The sequence below is a fragment of the Drosophila rhopaloa genome, unplaced genomic scaffold, assembly GCF_018152115.1.
Source record: "Drosophila rhopaloa isolate 14029-0021.01 unplaced genomic scaffold, ASM1815211v1 contig_167, whole genome shotgun sequence".
Lineage (NCBI taxonomy): Eukaryota > Metazoa > Arthropoda > Insecta > Diptera > Drosophilidae > Drosophila > Drosophila rhopaloa.
Window position 1 is genome coordinate 1,475,943 of NW_025335047.1, and position 19,847 is coordinate 1,495,789.

Consider the following 19,847-nt stretch of genomic DNA (forward strand, 5'->3'; position numbering starts at 1 on the left):
ATAGAGAAGATCATGTGCTAATAACAAAAGTCTGAAAATTAATGTTGGGTAAAAATCAATATGTCACTACGCAAAATGCTTGATCTGCCATCCGGCGGTCGTGAGTGGTGGATGGGTCAATAAAAGGTGATATTAGTATTATTAGTGGCAGGCGATCTCCCCCAGGTGTTTCATTGTTATTCAGGTGCTCGGCATGCGCGAGGGAGATGCCTCTGAAGACCCACCACCCCACCAATCCGCCGGCTTTGGAGGTTTAAATCTACAATACTTAATGCTGATTTGTAATCGTAAAGAAAAAGAGAAAGTAATGTAAGATATATGGTACACGGGTGCAAGTTTTGACACAAAGATGAACACAGAAAAACACACACAACACTTAGATTGCAGTTCAAGTAGAAATGATCCAGAGAAATAGAGAGAATGCAGGAGAAAAGGTGGGCGATTATTGAGCTAAATGTATGTTTTCGGGTCTAGAACCTAAATCTCGAAAGAAGACTTTTGAAATAAGTTCAAATTTATTAAGAGCATGAGCGGCCCCAAAAGGTATGCTACACTTTTTTTGATGATCCTTTTTTCACTGATAGTTCATAGTTTCTTTAGGGGAAATCAGAAAACCAATATCATTTATAATTGTCTCTATAGAAGTTTTTTTTAAATTAAGATTTGAGGTTAATTTATATATACATAAGAAAATATAAGAAATGCACATAGTTCAGCAAAAGAGAATTATAAACATTCCATCAAAACAGTTACAAGTCTAATTATAAAAGACGATTTAAAACTATGATTTTTTTTAATATTTCACACATTGTAATTTAAGCAAGATTAGTATGTATTAAGTTTAGTTAGAGCGGGACACACACTGAAGGAGAGAGAGAGAGAGAGAGAGAGCTCAGATGTCGGATGTTAGTAGACAGAATGCTTCAGAATGAAATGCGATTAGTTATGCTGGGTTAGTTTATAATGCGAAACAATTTGGGGGGCGCACACACATACACACGGACATATACACACACTCGCATACGCATACACATACACAAACGCACACAGACACAGAAGACATCGACATGACAATAAACGCACAGAATAGATTAAGTTTCGTTTAGTTTAGTACGCGTATTTGATGGTATGGCATAGCTTTCGATTAATCAATATCAATATCAATGTGTTTCAAACAAAATGCGCATAAGATGTAGTTAGATAAGTATTAACGAATACTAAGGTATAGTTAAAAAAAGGCTTTTGGCTTCTTTGATAGAGTTTGTAAGTTAAAATTCTAGGAAATTATGGACGCATACATGAGCTTTTTAACTTCGTAAGCAAGTTGATAGCCCGCATAAGGGTTAGCATCATTCTCTGGTGGCCTGAAACAAAATGTTGTTCGTTTTTATACATTTAGACTGGTTAAAAGTTATTAATTGGTTGGTTGGTTTGTTTGTTTTCGTATTTCTTGGGTGAGTGATTAGTTGATTGGTTGAGTGAGCAGGTGAGTGAGACAGTTAGTTGAGGTGTTTGGATTAGTTAGTTAAAGAGCATTTACATATGTACGAGGACCTAGAAAACCTCCTCCTGTCCCTTGTGTTGTGTAAAGTAAAACAAGTAAAACACAATAATCATAATTGAGTGTTCTTTTTCCATCTCGCTTTGCTTGTTTGTAAGGCAACGAAAAATTGGTAAATCAAACTGGATGCAGCTGCGAACGGAGTTGGCCTAGAAAGTGTATTCATTGAGTTTTCTTTGCTCTTGCTCGATTACCGACTTTGCTTTGCTATTTGATAACTGAACAGAGTGCTGTTTAATGTGATAATCGCTATAGTTGGATAGATGGCCTGCTGTTCCTCCGCCCTGTGGCATATATAGAGTCCCCCGGCACAGGGCCACAGTACTCACCTGTTGTACTGCGACGGCGATATCACTTGGCCCTCCACCTGCCGACTCACGTTCACCGTGGGCTTCACCTTGTTCACCTGCTTTCCCGCCGCCGCAGCTGCCGCAGCCGCCGCTGCCGTGTTGTTCATGTGGTGCATGCCACCTGTGCCGTTCCCAGTGCCGTTCGGCCGGCGCACATTGCGGTTGAGTACTGTAATTAGACAGGGGTCAAAGGTCAGTGAGTGGAGTACGTAACCCGGCCAGACTTACGATTCGTATCTTCTCTGTCACGTGTGATATCACCTGTGTCAGATCGATTGGCAGTGGCAGTGGCATTGGCATTGGCAGAAGCGTTGAGTCACGAGATCGGAATCGGATTTGGTTTAGAAAAAGAGCAGATCAGTCGATTAGTAACTTGGCTGGAGGCTGGACACGCTGGTCAGAGTGTGAAGAGATACTCATTGGCTTTAAGTATTAGTCATTAGTTAATCGAGAAAGGTACTTTTGAGCCGCGTGTTGCATGTTGCATTTGGTTTAGGTTTTAGGTTTGTTATTGGTTCTTAGTTCTGGTTCTGTGATGCATGGTGTGTGGCTTGCGACAGTAATAAACAAAGTTGGTAACAAGCAGATCGGTTATGCAATTAAAAACGAAGGCACACAGGGTGATGTGTACAAATAAGTAAAGTAAGTTAAATGTTAAATAGACATCGATATGGTATTGTAGGTATGAGATACGGGGATTATATAGCGGTTCCTTAGATAGATTATATTAACGAGTTACATTAGCAGAGAAACAAGTTCTGTTTTAAGAGTTAACGCAAAAACAGAGTTATGCAAACGAATATCTAAACAATTATCATGGGTTGTACTTGATCGTTCGTTTATTGATTGGATTGGATAGTTTTACTTTTACAACTGAGGGAAAAAGCGAACCAAGGCGAAAGAATAAGAAGAACTGATATTGATTGGGCAATGTAGTAATGTGTGTCGAAGGATGTGCTATCCACCTATCCACGTTCAAAATAACCTTTCTGTGGCTCTGATCTGACTGATACCAAATTGAGTGTTCGACTGGGGACGACTGGACTTTACCCGATACAGATCCACGCACATGCACCCTTTTCGGTAGCTCTGGAGGCGTAAATGTGGGTGCAGGATGGTGTTCATCTGTAAAATACGGTGGTTCGTTATCGCACAGCTCAGTAAATCAGATTCGGTGTGTATGCATTTTTTTTTGTGTTATTTATATGGTCAAGCTTTTTTTATGTGAAGCTCAAAATTGCTTTTGAATATACAACAAATTCTTTTGTTTTTTGATTCTGTTTTCTTTTTTAAGGGGGATCGTGTTTGGTTTTTGTAAGAACTGAAGCGGTAAGAGTTTTGGTTTGTTTCTAAAATAAACACGAAATTCGAGAGAAAATCATAGAGAAATTAGTCTGACTCTTGGGGAAACCCAGGAAAATCTGACGAAATCATATCAAATCAGGAACTGAACGAAATGTGTTCAAGATGGTCGGGGGATGGTTCTTCGGGATTCATTTTAGGGTTTTTGCTTTATAGAATATCGAACAAAACATGCAAATAAATATGAGTTGGAACAGAACTTGTGATGGTTATCTTACATTTATACAAAACGGGTACAAAATATTTATATATACGAGAAAAAGGTACAAACAAGACTAAGCAAGCATTGGTATTCGGTATAGGGATACAAACCAAATCGGTTAAAGCTTGAAGCATTATTTAAGCAACACGCTAAGTGCGGAGTACAAGCTGATTGGCAAAGATTGGCAAATTGTTGGCTATATTCTATATTTTCATCGATTTGGCTTTGGCTTTGGCTCGCTGGACTTCAGTATCCGATTATCCAAGCATTTAACACATAGACCGCTACAACTGCTAACACCCACTTAAAGAACAACTTCAACGATCTCTCCAACTACGAGTTGCACTATCTAGTTAATTAGTTAATCCCCAGCTTCTGAATCGGGGCTGTGTTTAACGATTGATGTTGGTCGGCAAGTTAACTGCATCGAATTTGGAATTTAATCGCTCTCTAATTGATCCCTCCCCCCTCCCCTCCTGATCCCCGGGGGGTGGTGCAGTGCTCGGGGGATGAGGGGGAGCTGCTTGTTTGCCGCTTTTCTTTTTTTTTTTTTTTTTTTTTTGGGTGGTTGTGATCGGATGGTGGCTCTAATCATTGGCTCAGTTGCTTTGCTTTCTCAAGTCATTTGCATTTTATTTATTTTCATGTTGATTTATGCATGGTAAAACAATAGCTTACGATAGGGTTCTCTCTCTTGGAAAAACCGAAAATAACCAAAACTAAACTAAGATACAATACAAATCACGAGATTCGAAACGAAAAACGTGCACTGGCACACTGGTAAAAATATGAAGGGGAATTTATCAAAAAATTCTAGTAAATGGAAATAATAACGAAATGTTTTAGACAAGTACAAATGCGTTTTAATTATAGTAATTCATGTTCGGTTTTTTGGTATGGAAATACAACAGTTTGAGTTAGTTTGACTTACTTGACAACGAGTATTCATCGTCTTCTACACACACACACAGAGACATATAAATAGGAGTATTTATTGTAGTTGTAGTAGTTGATACGGAACACGAATGTGTGGGTAGGGGAGTACAATAGAAAGATGATAGGTTTACAAATTTGAAATATATTATAGAAAGGAACATAGCTTCGGACGCAGAAGTTCGAGTTTGTATATTTTACAGAGATGAGGGTGTTGTTGTGTAGTGTAGTGTAGTGTCTTAGTATATCACTTATATATCATTATATGAAAGAGGAAACTTGAAGTATTTGTTGGTATGACATAGTTGTCCTAAGATACGTGAGCAGTTTGAATTTGTATCACGAATAAACGATACGTTACAACATGATATGATGCGATACGATATAGATACAATACAATATGTAGTTAACGTTTGTACAAATACTTTACGATATACGAGTACGGTTATTATGTAGAGTAAGAGACTTGACTTGATTACAGAATGGTTAGCATGGAAAGTATGGAGTTCATACGAAAACACAACGTTTGAGTATATGGAGTATTTGCAGGATACTTGATTTCCAATATTAACTGACTCAAAACGAAGTTCGCTTTAATTTTTTCTTGACTTTTTTTCTACACACTCACACGCACACTAAGGTTAAAGTTGAATACGAAAAAGTACACAATTACTAGAACGAACGATTAGAAACGAAACATGTATGTGTGAGTGAGTGTGCGTGTATGTGTGTAGTGCATCAGTGTTGGAAAGGGGTGGTGGGGCTGGGGCAGGGGCAAGGGGCGTGGGGCTGGGGGACAGGGGCTTGTGTAGCTGTGTTTTCTGACTAAGATTGATTGATTCTCGATTGTTTGGCTGCCTGATTGATTGGCTTAGTTTCTGATTGGTTTGCTGAATGGCAAATGCAGCTGAACAATAGCAATTAGACTTGGTTAGTAGTTAGTTTGGCGCTATAAACATGGCAAGAATCTTGGGCAGATGAAATGCTAATTTTGGCCTGCCAATTGGATATCATGTGGGGTTTCGTGGTCTGCTTATGATGGGTATGTTCGTATGCTTATCGGTAATAGTAGAGTAGTAGAGGCAGAGACAGGAGATAGAGATAGAGAGATAGATAGAGAGAGAGAGAGAGAGAGAGAGTGAGAGAGTAGAGTAAGTTATACGTACTTGCACGCCCAACCATTTGTACGGCTCGGACGCCTTTCCGGAAGGTGGCCACTGTTTTTGTTTCATGAAAACAGAATTTTATAGGATTCGTGTGAATAGGTAAATGATGGCAAGGTAATGATTGTTGATTTTCAATACTGTTAATAATTTTTCTTCTCGCAATCTTCATCGTCTGCTTATCATTGGAACATTATTCAACAAATGACGAATAAATCATAGGAACTAAATACGCTATAATGGAAATCATAAGTAAATCACACGGCACACGTTGTACTTGAACTTTCGTTAAATATATATATATATGCTGATATATTCATATGTGGTATGCAGTTTATGATTATAAATAGATATATGCAATGTATATAAAGAATATATACTAGGTATGCTTTCTGTTTATTATGACATTATACGCGCTTCTCGGGCGAACCAAACCAGAAATCGTAGCAAAACTAATTTAGTTCTATAGTAAGTAATGTTATATTTATACTGAGTACGATAGAGAGAACGATAGAGCGATAGTAACAGGAGAAATACGAACTGAACTCAACTCTTAAACTGAATGACATCCTATCCCCTGGACTCTATTGATTCTACCCAGTTCCCCTCAGTCTGAATTATTCCCCCAGTTTCCCACCGGGGTTCGATTCTTGGCGGGGTTCTTTAGCATTCGGCAGCTAAGAGCTTTTTAGGGTTTTTAGCATTAACTAAGGCACACAAACGCTGACAATTGTACATCAATTTAGTATTGTTGATTTAGTTTCCAAGTTCAATTAGTTTTTAAAGGATGATGTAGTTTTTTTTAATATGCATTTGGCGAGCCAAATCTTAGGAGCGCTTTCCAAAGTCTCAATACTTCAATACTTATATTAACTGGTTAACTGGAGTATGGCTATCAGACCAGCGGATTTTTTATTAATTATAATTAAATTTTTAGGAATTTAAAGAGCCCTTTGGCAAACGCTCATTATTCTTTTATGTTGGTTGGGTTAGGATTAGGATTAGCAGCAACAAATAAATCTTTTGGCTAGGTAATATATAAACGGATATTAATACTGGATAGAGCGCCGCAAATCGCAAATAATTGGTTTGGGTTCTTTTGAGGAAATGGATTGAAAGCGTACCCTCCATTGTATTCATCACCGACGTGATGCCTTGGTTGACCATGCCTGTCTGCATCATAATCATGCCCACATCTGCAAGATGGTTACGATTTGGTATTCATATTCATATTCAGATAGACACTCGCTCATACACACAATCAGATGTTAAAATAGATAGATAGACAGGAGATCTGGGATCGGGAGTGGTTCAGAAACTTAAGCTCTAGTCACTAGATTCACATAAATTCAGCTGCAACACTGCGGATCCCGCTTCGCTGGTTGAAAGCCATAACGCAGGCAACGCAAACTCGGCAAACTCGGCAAACTTACTAACTACTTGAGAACATTTGCAGCTAAGTTGGGTGTTTACAGATTAAGATTTAGGTTCACAGAGTATAGGTAAAGTTTGTTTAGGTGTTACGCTACAAATACATAAACGTCGGTTATTATTCTCTGGTAACGCTTTGTTAACTTCTGCCGTAACCTGATCATATTATTTACACTTTTGCTTTGCAGCTACTCGCGGTTATATACAATCGCGTTAGATATAGATAAATGTAAGTAGAGATCTGTGGGTGAGGTGGGTGCCACGCCAAGAACACAAATCAAAGGAATAGTGTTAGGAGGATTCGTGAGGACGGCGCAGCATTTCAAGAACTTAGGTCTACCGGTAAGTATTAAAGATAATTTAATCATAAGTATTGGAAAGAGTATTTAAATCAGAGCCGGATGCTGCAAAAGTGAGTCGAAATTGATCGAAAATAGAGTATATTCTGTCTTAGTAAACATTTTTAGTATGGTGATGGTGTGATAAAATGTAAATAGATTTTTGTGCTCATTTCCATGCACTTATTTTGATCTCGTATTATTCTCAACACATAAGTATAAAGTACAAAGATTAAGAGGGAGTTACAGAGACAGAGAGAGAGAGCAAGAGCGAGGATTAGCGAGACAGACTTTTAAAAAATTGTGCAGTTTCAGATTTGGAATAAAACTTGATCATCAAAAGAGGGCTGTCAATGGGGTGTAGTTAATAAAAAATGTAGATGGTAAAGGTTTACATGCCTCTCTGAATGAAGTACAAAGCTTTAATCGATTTGCAATAAAGAAATTTTAAAAAGTTAAAAAAATAGAGTTGATAAAATTTGAATATTTTGAATGGCGCCCGCTGTTTACATATTTATTGGTCAAATGTCTTTCTCATTGTATTCCACTTTTTAGACCTGGCATATTACGCATACGCCCCGTTAAACACAAAATACTTTCGTAAACACAAAATCGTGTGTGTCAACTATCATGGTGGTACTTTAAATGGGTTTTTGTGATGGTTAAAGGAAAAGCGAAGAGTTCGGTTAACATTTCTTGCTGGTGGACTGTGTCTGTAGTAAAGTAGGTAATCAAAGAACTGGGGTTGCATATCGCACAAACATATTTACAAGGTCGATGTGGTACGTTATGTTCTGATTGCTTTGCTCATCCACATCCACGTTGGCCGTCGGACGGGAATGATGGTTGTTATGTGGTTGTAATGGGAGTATATAGTTAATCGTTATACGTGTATGGGGTGTAGTTAACTGTTACTTCGTGGGTTACAAAGAGGCGCATGTCAAAACAAACAGTGACCAAAATAGAACTGCACATGGGCAAGATAAACGGGCAGGACGGATGGTTCATTGTTCATATATATATAATATATCGGATATAAGTATATGCTGGTGGGTGGTTATGATGTCGGAAACGGATTTGAGCACAGAGGGACGGTCCAATGGTTCGCTTTGCAAAATCGTTTTAAAAACTAAAGACAAACAATCAAAACCAAAGGAAAAGTCTTGATTTTGTTGTGCTCTCGGTTGAGGTGAGGTGCTGAGAGGAAAGTCGGTTGGTTCTGGGAATCGGGGACCTTCGATTTGCTGTATTTTCAATGTACAAACGAAAGGAAACGGGAGTATGCAAAATGTACTTTATACAAAAGTTGGATTGTAATCGGAATCGGTATTGGATAAAACTTCAAAATTGAGAAGTGTTCGTGTGGTTTTGTGTTGTGGTTCTTGTGGGATATTAAAGTGTGTTTTCTTTTTATTCTTTGGGTTATTCTTTTTGTAGCTTGATTTACCTAAGTCATCGAATTTGCTCCTGGGCTGAACAGTCACTGTGGGACAAAGTTATGGCATTGGGTTGTATTATTTGGTATTAAATTCGATTCGATTTCGGTTAAATTTGTTGTATTTTTTGTTATGTCACGTTGCAAGTGCGCCACCCACAGACGCACACACAGTGTGTGTGTGTGTGAGGGGTGTTCGCAGAGTTGCAGCCATGCCAATGGGTATTGTTGATTCGGTTTCGGTTCGGTTATACATAGTTAGTTGTTGTGGTTGTTGCAGTTTTGGTTTAGATTTCATTGAGAGCGAGGCCACACGCGCCAACACACATACATAATAAATATATAATAAAAACATGGATATTTATGTATAAAAATATGTAAAAATATACGAATAGTTTCATGGTAGAGGGGTAAAATATTTAGAATATTTAGATATTTATAAAGGTTAGATCGGTTGCGCCTTATACCTAGAATCTGCCTCAACATTTGCTAGGTTCTTCTTACAAACTAAAATCGAGTGGTTATTGCCTATCGTTTCTGTTTGGCTTTTTCGCCTCTGGCTGTCTCTTCGAAACGTTCGACTCTCAAACGAAATAACAAATCAAATACATATTAAAATCAAAAAGTATAAGTTAAATTAAATCCATTGATACATAAAGACTCTAGCAGGTGGCTTGGGAACTAGTTGGTACAAAGGTTTGCTTACAGTTTTTGCATTTGCATTTCTTGATCAGCGTCTCGTCCTTGATGTCCTCATGACAGGCTTTGCAATAAAACCAGGCACTGTATGGGATGATGAAAATGTAGTTTAATTTCTGGGTATAAAAGGCCTTTTCTGGTTAACAATTTTTATCTAATTTTTCTTAGTTTTATGAAAGAATTATTTTATCAATCAATAAGGCACAGTCGATAAAATCAAACATTCGGTTTGTGGAATGGACTATGTGAAGGAATCCCGAGTATCAAAGATCAATCAAAAGCAGTGCTTTTTTTTTTTTTTTTTTTTGTAATATTTGGAATTTTTATTATTTGCAATAAAGCGATAAAAATGGCAACCAGAATCGGTGTGATGGACTTATAGGACGACCTCTTACCGCTTCACCTCGTCGGCGCTTTGTGCTATGAAGAAACCCTGGGTGTTGGCCTGGATCTTGGCCCCCCGCGGGTTGATGGAAATCTTGCTGTCCGCTCCCTCCTCGGCGCCCTTGATCTCTATGGCCAGCAGCAGGAGCTTCAGCTTGGAGAAACACAGTCTAAACGCGGTGAAAATGGGAGTTGGTCAGTGCCTGGTCACTCGATCCCACTTCAACTTAGCCTAGTTTTTGCTTTACAAGTAATTGAACCTAGTTTAGTATGCTACAAAGGTGTAGTCGAACTCTCTCAAAAACAGGGCATGCACTTTGTGTGAGTGTGTGTGGGGTGTTTGTGGTGTGTGTGTGTGTGTATGTGTCGTTGTATTGGTGAGTACTTAGAAGCGTACACTGTAAAAAGAAAACGAACAATCAAGACGATTGACGAGTCAAAAATAGGCATGCTAGGCAAAATGCATAGGTAAACTAGAAAAAATATAACAAAAATGTCTAATAAAAGAAATCAAAACTGCAGACAGTGAATCATCTGCGGTCCATTGCCAACTAGGGTACACTCTAAAAAACATTCTGCACATGCATTGAGTTCGGGGTTCGGGGGTGGAGTCGCAGTGGAGCTGTTCGGTGGTGGGCTCTCTAAAATTGTTTGCAGTGTACGTGTCTGACGCTCTACGAATCGCAGCGAGCGGAGTTCGGGGTTAGCAAGCGATTGTGGGTTACGGATACTATGCGGATACTATGCTGATACTATACGGTATACGGCATACGGCATACGATATACGATAATACGGTTTCAGATGCACTTTGAGCCAATCGAAATGAGTGTGGGTTTAATATACAGGTTGTTCAATGCGTTCGCCCCGAGGGTTTGACCTCGGGCACTGGATATTGGTGGCTAGTTTGATCTTTCAGTGGCTATGGCTCTAAAGTATGGGTTTGAGTTGAGGTTCGAGATATTTATGGCCAAAGGTGGGAGTGGGAGAGGCGACAAACAGTTGTTTAGTTGTTGGTTGTTATTATGAGGAAGGAGAGTAAATCAAACGGAATCGAATCAAGTTGTTAAATAATAGGAAAAAGAATTGGTAAACAAACTTATTTTGTACAATGCAAAAAGTTGTAGTAGTAGTAGTAGTAGTAGAAGTAGTATTTTTTATACAGTTTGCATATAATTTGGTTTTTTCTCTATTTTCTCATTTTTGAGTCTTACTCGCTGGCTTGTGGGAATGTCATGCCGGTAAATGAAGGTGATAGGGTTTCGGTGTACATCTCACACCCTGTACCTTGAAGATAATCATTTTGCCAGGCCTGTGTGTCTGGTGACTGAAAGTTAGAAAATGGTTTTGTTGTGGTTTGCATTTAGTAAGTTCGCTAAAGTAACTACGTGGCGCATTATCGGTTTGGTTTGTTTGTCTGTTTGGTTTGGTTTGGTGTGGCTGTGGCAGGTGGAGTAGACTAGCAGAGATTGGGGACAGGTCCTACTTGGTGGACATGTCATAGCTGGGACCTGGATACTGGATTCTGGGTCATCTGGGTCTACGGCACACATTTCAACAGCTGGCGAGTGTCGGTGCTAAAAGAGTGTGTCTTGCTGCTTTTTGGATGGTGCTTGTTTCTGGGTCAGGCATTGCATACTCTGGCTTTTACTTAGGCTTTTGCTTTGGCTTTTGCTTTGGATTGGGCTTGGCTTTGGCTTTGGCTTGGCATAGAAATACTGCTTCGATCTCTGGTTTTTTGGCATTCGGTCTGTACACTTTCTGGCGAACTGGCGAACTTTACAGCTTTGAAGAGGGCACGAGCATTTTGGGATGGCATCAGATCAAGACTCAACCGAACCGAACGTGTGTCAAATGAGCAGAAATCAAAAGGTCGAACTGAAACCATCAGGAACGGAAAAGAAGGGAACCAACTCAAACTAAAATGCACGCTGCAAACTTAGAACTGTTACTGAGATATAGTTAAATAGATAGATAGATAGAGAGATAGAGATTCGGAGCGATCCGCTCACACAGATACCATACATTAGCGATTGGGCATGTCTGTTTGTGTGTGGTGTGTTTGTTTGTCCTCAAATAAAGAGCCGGTTGAACTGGCCGGGCAGTTTTGAAGTTTGCTTTTGAAAATGAAGGATAAGAAACCATATTTTGTATTTGCAAACACTGAAGGCATTTTTAACACTTAGAACACTCAATTACACAAAGAATTTGCTTGAAACAACGACTAATTTTCACAGTGTAATGTCTGGCTGGTGTATTTGTGTATTTGTGTGTGTGTTTGTGTCTTGTTGGGAAAATCATAAGCTAAGTTCACTGGCAGGCACATTTACACGTTGCAACACTTAGATCGGTGTAAACGTGCCGGATCTTGGATCGAGATAAATGAAAACAATCAACAAAAGAGAGATTTACAACGACGATCAGAACTGAGTGAAAACAAATAACAATGTGTTTACTTGTGGTGTGTGTGAGAGTTGTGAGGTGTTTTTCCGGCCACAGGAGACCCAATTGTGATTTACCATTATCCATTTGACTATTCTTTTCAAATCACAATTGAGCCTCGTCTTGTAGCCGGATATATCTTATGTTGTTCATGGTGTACGATATTTTTTTTTGGTTTTTTTTTTCGTTCAACGCTGCACGATTAACAAGTAGAATAGAGTAGGTAGTAGTAGATACGATATAGTATTTTTGTTTTTTCTGGTACGAGTATTACGATATAGCTTATGGTTGGAAAATTGGAAAACTGCCAGCTGCGTGACTTACTCAGTGGCCTGAGCAAATGGTATTCCAATAAATGTGGGACTCAATGTTTCAGTGTACATTTCCATGCCAGTGCCGCGCAGGTAATCATTTGTCCAAGACTGCATGTCTGGCGACTATGGGTTAGAGACGTAATTTAGAGACATTTGGATAGATATATTCGGTATTCATTATTCGGTATTCGGTACACCCCACATAATGCTTGCCCCCTGGGCGGAACACTGTCTGCGGACCTGTAAATCTGGAAAATATCTAACTTCCGGCCTGCTTTCACTGGGCGCCAGTAGTGTGAGTGTGTCTGGTATTTCGTAGGTGAGTGGCCTGATCTCTGGGACTTTGTCCCCACTTACCGTCTTGAACGATCGCATGGCGAACAGGTTGGCCATCATGGTCGAGAACCCGGGCGCCAGGCAGCTCTGGGCAATGAAGCCCAGCTTCAATTCTGCCAGGCAAATGACATCGTCTCCTTGTTTCCAGTCCCACGATGGTATGTTCAGCAAGTACGCCTGTGCAGGAAATAATCAAGGATTTAGAGAGAACTAAGAAAGGGTTGCTCTATATTTTTTTTTTTTTTTTTTTTTTGACGGTGACTAGCGCAAATAAGTGGCCCTTACGACACCAAGCAGTGCTGGTATGTTCAGCCAGTACGCAAGAACGAAATATTCAAGCATTTAGAGAGGACTGTAACAAAGAGTTGCACAAATTTTTTTTTTTTTTTTTAGATCTAAACCTTTCTTTATGCACCTTACTTAATGACTTCAAATCTATTTAATGTGGGTTACTATATCGCTTATTTGATCTGATCTAGCCCAATATTTCACTCTTACACATTGTGTATTTCTTTAGCAAACAAATCTACTCACCTTATTGTGGTACTGCATCAGCTGGATGATGACTCGAATGTCGTCGCTGTAGTTTTTGATCGAGATGACTCTCATGATGTTGGCAGCATCTTCTGCGTCGGGATCTTGGCAATATTTGTTAGCTAGCACGAGGCAGGCGTCGGCTTCGTGAACCTGGGGATTCCCAGGAGTGGCGGGATGGGAAGATCGAGAGATACGGATTAGCAGTGGATCGTGGTGGTTAGCCGGTTAGCTGGTTAGCTGGTCAGACTATGTCTATGGGCATTTGATGTTTGTCTCATGTGAGTTAGTTTTGTTATGTTTAACTGTTCAAGGTAGTTTGTTATGGTTCAGTGATTGTTATTGTTACTGTTATTGTGAATATATATTGCAGAGGTGTCACGTTTAGAGCATTGTCCACAATATAAACAATTAGTAAGCGGTTTACACGCACATCGACTGGACAACTATGGTACGAGTATGAGTACTTAAAATGCCACAGGTGAGTGTTGTTTCTGGCTCGATCTGGCTGCGATCGAGCCCATATATCTTGCATATACATTGCGTACGTAGTTGGGTTCTTTGGGGTACGAGTAGTATTCATAAGCATTGCCCACGGGGGGCGGTTGGGATGGTAATAGTAAGCGGTTGTACAGTGGCAGGGTGGGGGGGTTGCTGGACACAGTTTCAGTTTCGGTTTCAACTCCAAACTAAGGACACATTAAGAAATCATAAGGCGAACGCTCGGTGCATGGCTGTTGGTGGGGTACAAGTACACAGAGGAATCGGGGTGATCGGTGTACGGGAGCAACTTAATCAAATACCAAAGCCCCATACAACTGAAGAGCAACTCAAGTGGGCGTTAGACAATAGATTAACACTAACTACAAGCATCTGTATCCGATTAAAGACATGCAGTCCGCGCTCATGCAAACGATACGATGTCAAGTGACTATATTTATCGCAACATTGCGAATTACAAGGCCAAGCGAAGGCTGCTCAAGATTGTCAAAGGATATCGATTAAGCTGATATATACAAAACATATAGATAAAGGCATGTACTTAAAGGTGGCATATTATTAAGTCTACATAATTAAGCTGAGCTGATTATAGTTGTCCTGAAAACTCAATTATGGTTGCCTGTTGATTTTTACAAGTCAAATAAATCTCTAATTATTTAAAGGCACATGTTTATTAATGAATTAAAAATGTTTTTAAACTATTTGATGTTAAATAGTTAAACTGAATTAAGTTTAGCTACTAAATCAATATATTTTTAAACCCCAATATTACTTATCTCTTAGACTTTTAGAAGATGTTAACAATTAATCCCCCTGCTGCCAGTTAATTCGAGTGCCGCTTGCCATATCCTTTATAATCCATACTATACAGTTAACAATTAACTTAACAATTACAGTAACATACTTAGCACATACATAAATAAGAAGTTACATATCGTTAATGGTTGTAAGTAATGCAGCTTAAAATAAGGGTAAATTATAATTATTTTATTGGTTTTTTCACAAACATGTCAACATCAATTTACTGTGTTTTTGTGTACTGTGAGTGAGTATTGGCTTGCGATTCACAGTTCGGTTATTTCGATTATGTTCAGATGGTTAGGCGAGTGCTGGGCCAAAGGATACATGTACCGATTAGTGTGGTGGTGTTGTACACTAAGCTAAGTCCAGGAAACGCACAATGGTCGCATACTTCGCACATTTATTACATGAATATCGCCATCACAGGTAGACAGACATTACACACATAACATACATACAGTATCATATTAATAGGCGGGTTGTAATTACATTTGAGCGTTCGTTACATAAATAAGTACGTAAGAAGTAGAAGTACGCTTATTCTGGGATTCAGTTAATACATAATGAAACCAAAGCTCACAGTCGAGACGAAAATAGACACGGAAAGGAATAGGGTAAATGAACGGAACGAAAGCAAACGAACAAACATATAGAACGGATAAAATGAAAATACATTTTTGTTTTACCTTAACCCTCTGCAGATCGATCGGATTCATAATGGTTCCTTGGAAGAACTCCACGGTGGTAAAATGACGTTTGAACAAACCCTCAAGTTCCAAATCGGGTGGTTTACTTTATAATTTTTCATTTGAAATTGTTCGTTTTTTTTTTCATTTCGATTAATCGTGGTTGTTTTTGGGAAAATAATACAAAGTTTTTAGAGTTTTCAATGATTCCAATGTACACAGATTGGATTGTATTCAAAGAAACAGAAGAATATCGTTCAATGTGTGTGGGTTGGTGTTCGAAACACAACAAACAATATACAGATATATGATTATAGTGCGATTTTCGGAGTCCGCAAATATGCAAATGAAAAGAAGAAAAACAAACGATGCAGACAATTGTTGAAAGTAAATCTCCAAGCTGAAGGTGCAACAAAATTGTGAGTTATTAAAACTAAACGGAAATAAATTAGAAACTTCGTATTCTCCTTACTTAAATTAGGTCTATGCTCTAGACAAAAACTCTTCTTACGTAACTAATTAACATAACTTAACTATGCTCTCAATACCAAATGAATTCTATAGGAGTATAAAAACTTTACGGATATATTACAGGAGGATTATGAATAAAACTTTTGGTTTCTACGATTAAGAAATGAAAAATATAAAAAACTGTGAAATATTGTAAGCGTCAGCTCGTTTTTGGATTAAAAGGATGTATGAAAAAATTCAGCTAAGAAAGTCATTCCATTAAGCGGGGTACAATACTTTAAGCCAACGTAAAACAATAAACCAAGGGAGGATAAGTGAACTGGGTTCTTAACTAAAATCTATCTAAAATTATTATTAACATCATTTATCACGAAGCTCTGAGAGGAAATTTAAAGAAATTGCTCTCGACAGCCTCATCTGCAACCGGAAACCATTAATAATAATGCCGTAATAAAGCTATAAAATTGCAATAAAAATAAACATAATTGAATTGTTCAAGTTCAAAGTGAGAGCGAGCATAGATTTATGGCATATATATATATATATGTATATATAGAACGAGGAGGGGGCGTGTCTTGCTTTTGATTGCTGTGAGAGGTCAGCAGCGAAAGGTATTCAGTTTTCGAATCGATTTGGAGGGCAAACAGAGTGAGTTGCATCCTAGCTGTTAAAGAACTAAGTTGTGGGCGTGTTTTGGCCACGGGCACAAAAACATTCACAGGGTATATGTGAGTTGTTTCTCTGGATGTTGATTTTGCTGGGACACCTGACAATCGGGGCTCGAGTAAATCGTTTATCGTTATTTCTGCGTGTCTTCACTGGTTTTCAAGTGTGTCTATGTGTCTGTAGGTGTGTCTATGTGTCTGTGTCTGCGGGTGTTGGTGTGGGTGTGGGTGTGGGTGGTGTCTCGGTGTGTGTTCGTGTACCTTGACTCGCTCCAGGTCGACTGCGTTCATCATAGTGCCCTGAAAAAAGGCCACTGTGGTATAGTGACGCTTCAGCAGTCCCTCTAGCTCCAGGTCAGGCTCTTTGCTATTTGGTTTACATTTACAGTACATTACATGATATGGCATATATATAGTTGAGTTTAGGCATAAATATTGAGTGAACGTAAAAGGTATTCGGAAATAAAAAAATATAAACAATTTCCACTGACTGTGTGTTCGCTAGTCGCTATATTAATTACTTAAAATAGTGCCTTGAACTAACTTAACTGACTGGGCATTGGATTCCCAACTATCGAATTAGCGGCCAGCAGCAGAACATATTATGTTATTTTTAATTTAAGTAAGCACATATTCATTTAAGTAGGCAAAATTACTATTAAAAAAGGATTTTAGCAATAGAGCAAAAACCATTGCCTACTTTCCTGCGCCGCCGCTGACCTCTAATCCCTTTTGCTGATTTTTCTGCTTAGGTACTGCGCTAATTTGTTCTGGTTCTCTTGCTGCTGATTTCATTTAAAACTCAATCAGAATACGTTTATCAAATGATAAGTCAAATAAACAACGACACAACAAATTAGCAATACGGTTGTAAACAGGTTATTCTTCTGCTTAAACGCTAATCGGATTCTGGATGGACTTACCGATGGAGAAAGACCACTTCGACATCGACATCCTCCCGATCTTCGTGGAGAAAGTCCTTCAGGAAATGCGACACGGATTCGTATGTTATGTGACCGCATACCACAATATGTCTTGTGTGGGGGAAAGAGAAATACATTAGTTCCGGGTATTGGCATCGATTTAAACGATTAATGCAACAACTTGACTTAAATCTGAAGCTCTGTACATGTGTGACATATGTGGATGTTTTCAATGAGGTGTGTGCGTGTTGCAGTGTTTCGGTATTAGTGTGCGATTAAAGCGGAAAAAAGAAAATTGAATTTGGTTCAAGTCAGCAAATTAAATTCACTTCTTTAGCCGAATTTTTCATCTCAGATTTAATCACATTCCGTGGATCTGCCATGAAGCCAAGTCTATAATACAGTACATATGCTGTCAGTGTCTTCGTGTGTGTGTGTGTGTTTGAGTGCTTTGAATGTGTTCGAATGAGTGCATGTCCTTTGGTGACGTTATATATACGAGTATATTCATTGTTTTGTATTTCTGTATATTTCTTTATATTGATTTAGGCTTTGATCTGTTTGTATTATTTATCAACTGCTTGTCGTTGCCTTGTTATGGTTATCTTTATGGCTTGTCAGTATTTTTGGTGGTAAAGTAAATTACTTTGCATTTTCTTGGAAAACCAAAACATTTATTCAAATTATACAAAATACACGAACTCATAATAGAAACTAAAAACTCAAATGATAATGCAAATGCATGAATTTAGTCTGCTACCCCAGGGGCTTGTACACAAATCAATCAATGGCAATAAAACAAAACTCACAAAATGAGAATACTGTCGCCGCAATCGCGGCACTCTGCGACTGCAGTTCGCCAATAGAAATGATAAGTATACAAACGATTATCGGAAATCAATACGGTTCTAGGTAAAGGCTTAGCTACGCGCACCATTTTGGTAGTAATCAACTTACATGCATCAAGTAAAGCATCAAAAGTAGTCAGCCATTGGCCAACGCATTTGTTTTTTCTATATACACATTGTATGATACACTACTCTCATTCCAAGTATTTACTGCTACGGGTGCTATTTGATTACATTTGATTATTTGGTAGGGTATTACTGTAGTCACAGTCATGCAATCAGGCAGTCAGGCAAACCGGGCAGGCATTCTTCCCATACCTAATAAAAGTGAGTGTCAGTGCCACTACACATGCATACTTCTACTTTTCGAGTGTGTTGGATGTTTGTGAGGTTGTGAGAGTATGTGGGTGTGCTTTAATGATCTTGGAACTATATCACATAGCCCACGATCGTCAAACACCTAGGTGTCTAGCTACAAAGTCAAAGACAGTCAAAGTATAAAATCAATAAGCCTGAAAGACCAAAGGTCCTCCAGAGAAAAAAATACATATTAAGATTAACAAAGTGAGTTATTTGTCCACAAAAAATAGAGAGACGATGCTCCGACTGTACAACAAAATAATAAACCTACTCGTCAGCTAGAAAAAAACCACTATAAATCATCGTTTGCGGTCAACAATTTAATGATCGAGGTCATGATTGTGATCTATTAGATGTCTTTGGTAGATCAAATTCGGATGCAAGGCTGTACAACTCTTTACCTCTACGGTGACATTAAAAAATTGTGCTCGACTAGGTCGCTAAAAAGAAAGAAGAACTTCAATTTGCATTTAACGAACAAACAAACGAAATAAATGCACTAAATTCGATTAGTTCTTGTGTTGCTGGTTTTTCTTTTCGTTGCTGCAGCTAAAGAAACGATTGGTGACATTTGGAATTAAATTGATATTTTTGGTTTTTCTTGAAATGATATAAATATAGAGTGAGAAGGTTTAACATTTGATGCCTGGCCACGCATTTTCATTGTTTTATATTCACTTAGAATTGCCGCTCGCAATGAGGAAACAAAAATTGATTTCAATGCGCCAAATCTATCGCTCAGAAATGTGCAATGAATGTGAGTGGGTTTCGAGGAAATCAAAAACTGAGGATAGGAGATCTTGAAAGAGAGACAGAGATACAGAGAGAGAGAGACAGGAGATGTGTGTATGCAGAGATTTGGAGGGACTCGGATGCGGTGGTGGAATCGGGTTCAGTTGCGATTGCGGATGGTACACTCAGAACTCTTAAAGGAGCAATCATGGGAGGTCCCTTTTTTTTCTTTTTTGTTTTGTTTTTTGCTAGACAATGGGGGTCGCAACAAATCACACAACGATGCAGGTCTCCTTAGGTCTCCAGGACCTCCTACCTGATCCTGATCTTCATCCTGATCCTGATCCGAACAAGGTGGGCAAGGGAAATCAAATGAAA

General features: G+C 38.7%; 1 protein-coding gene across 44 annotated transcripts in view; it reads right to left on the reverse strand.

Moving 5' to 3' along the window:
* LOC108046554 (calcium-activated potassium channel slowpoke) overlaps positions 1 to 19,847 on the reverse strand; it is a 47,438-nt gene that overhangs the window by 3,898 nt on the left and 23,693 nt on the right. For 6 of the 44 annotated variants that reach the window (XM_017126299.2, XM_017126280.2, XM_044458392.1 and 3 more), the window contains 13 exons: positions 17,530 to 17,640; positions 15,471 to 15,576; positions 13,483 to 13,635; positions 12,970 to 13,125; positions 12,623 to 12,735; positions 9,870 to 10,028; positions 9,482 to 9,558; positions 8,788 to 8,823; positions 6,696 to 6,767; positions 2,962 to 3,036; positions 2,140 to 2,172; positions 1,891 to 2,080; positions 1,299 to 1,364 (listed from right to left, as the gene is read on the reverse strand). In XM_017126299.2, coding sequence (XP_016981788.1) covers positions 1,299 to 1,364; positions 1,891 to 2,080; positions 2,140 to 2,172; positions 2,962 to 3,036; positions 6,696 to 6,767; positions 8,788 to 8,823; positions 9,482 to 9,558; positions 9,870 to 10,028; positions 12,623 to 12,735; positions 12,970 to 13,125; positions 13,483 to 13,635; positions 15,471 to 15,576; positions 17,530 to 17,640 — 1,347 coding nt within the window. Of the gene's footprint in view, positions 1 to 1,298; positions 1,365 to 1,890; positions 2,081 to 2,139; positions 2,173 to 2,202; positions 3,037 to 4,406; positions 4,431 to 5,574; positions 5,626 to 6,695; positions 6,768 to 8,787; positions 8,824 to 9,481; positions 9,559 to 9,869; positions 10,029 to 11,070; positions 11,184 to 12,622; positions 12,736 to 12,969; positions 13,126 to 13,482; positions 13,636 to 15,470; positions 15,577 to 16,867; positions 16,974 to 17,529; positions 17,641 to 19,847 lie in introns of those variants that run through there. The other 38 variants (XM_017126282.2, XM_017126288.2, XM_017126287.2 and 35 more) reach the window with 30 other exon arrangements.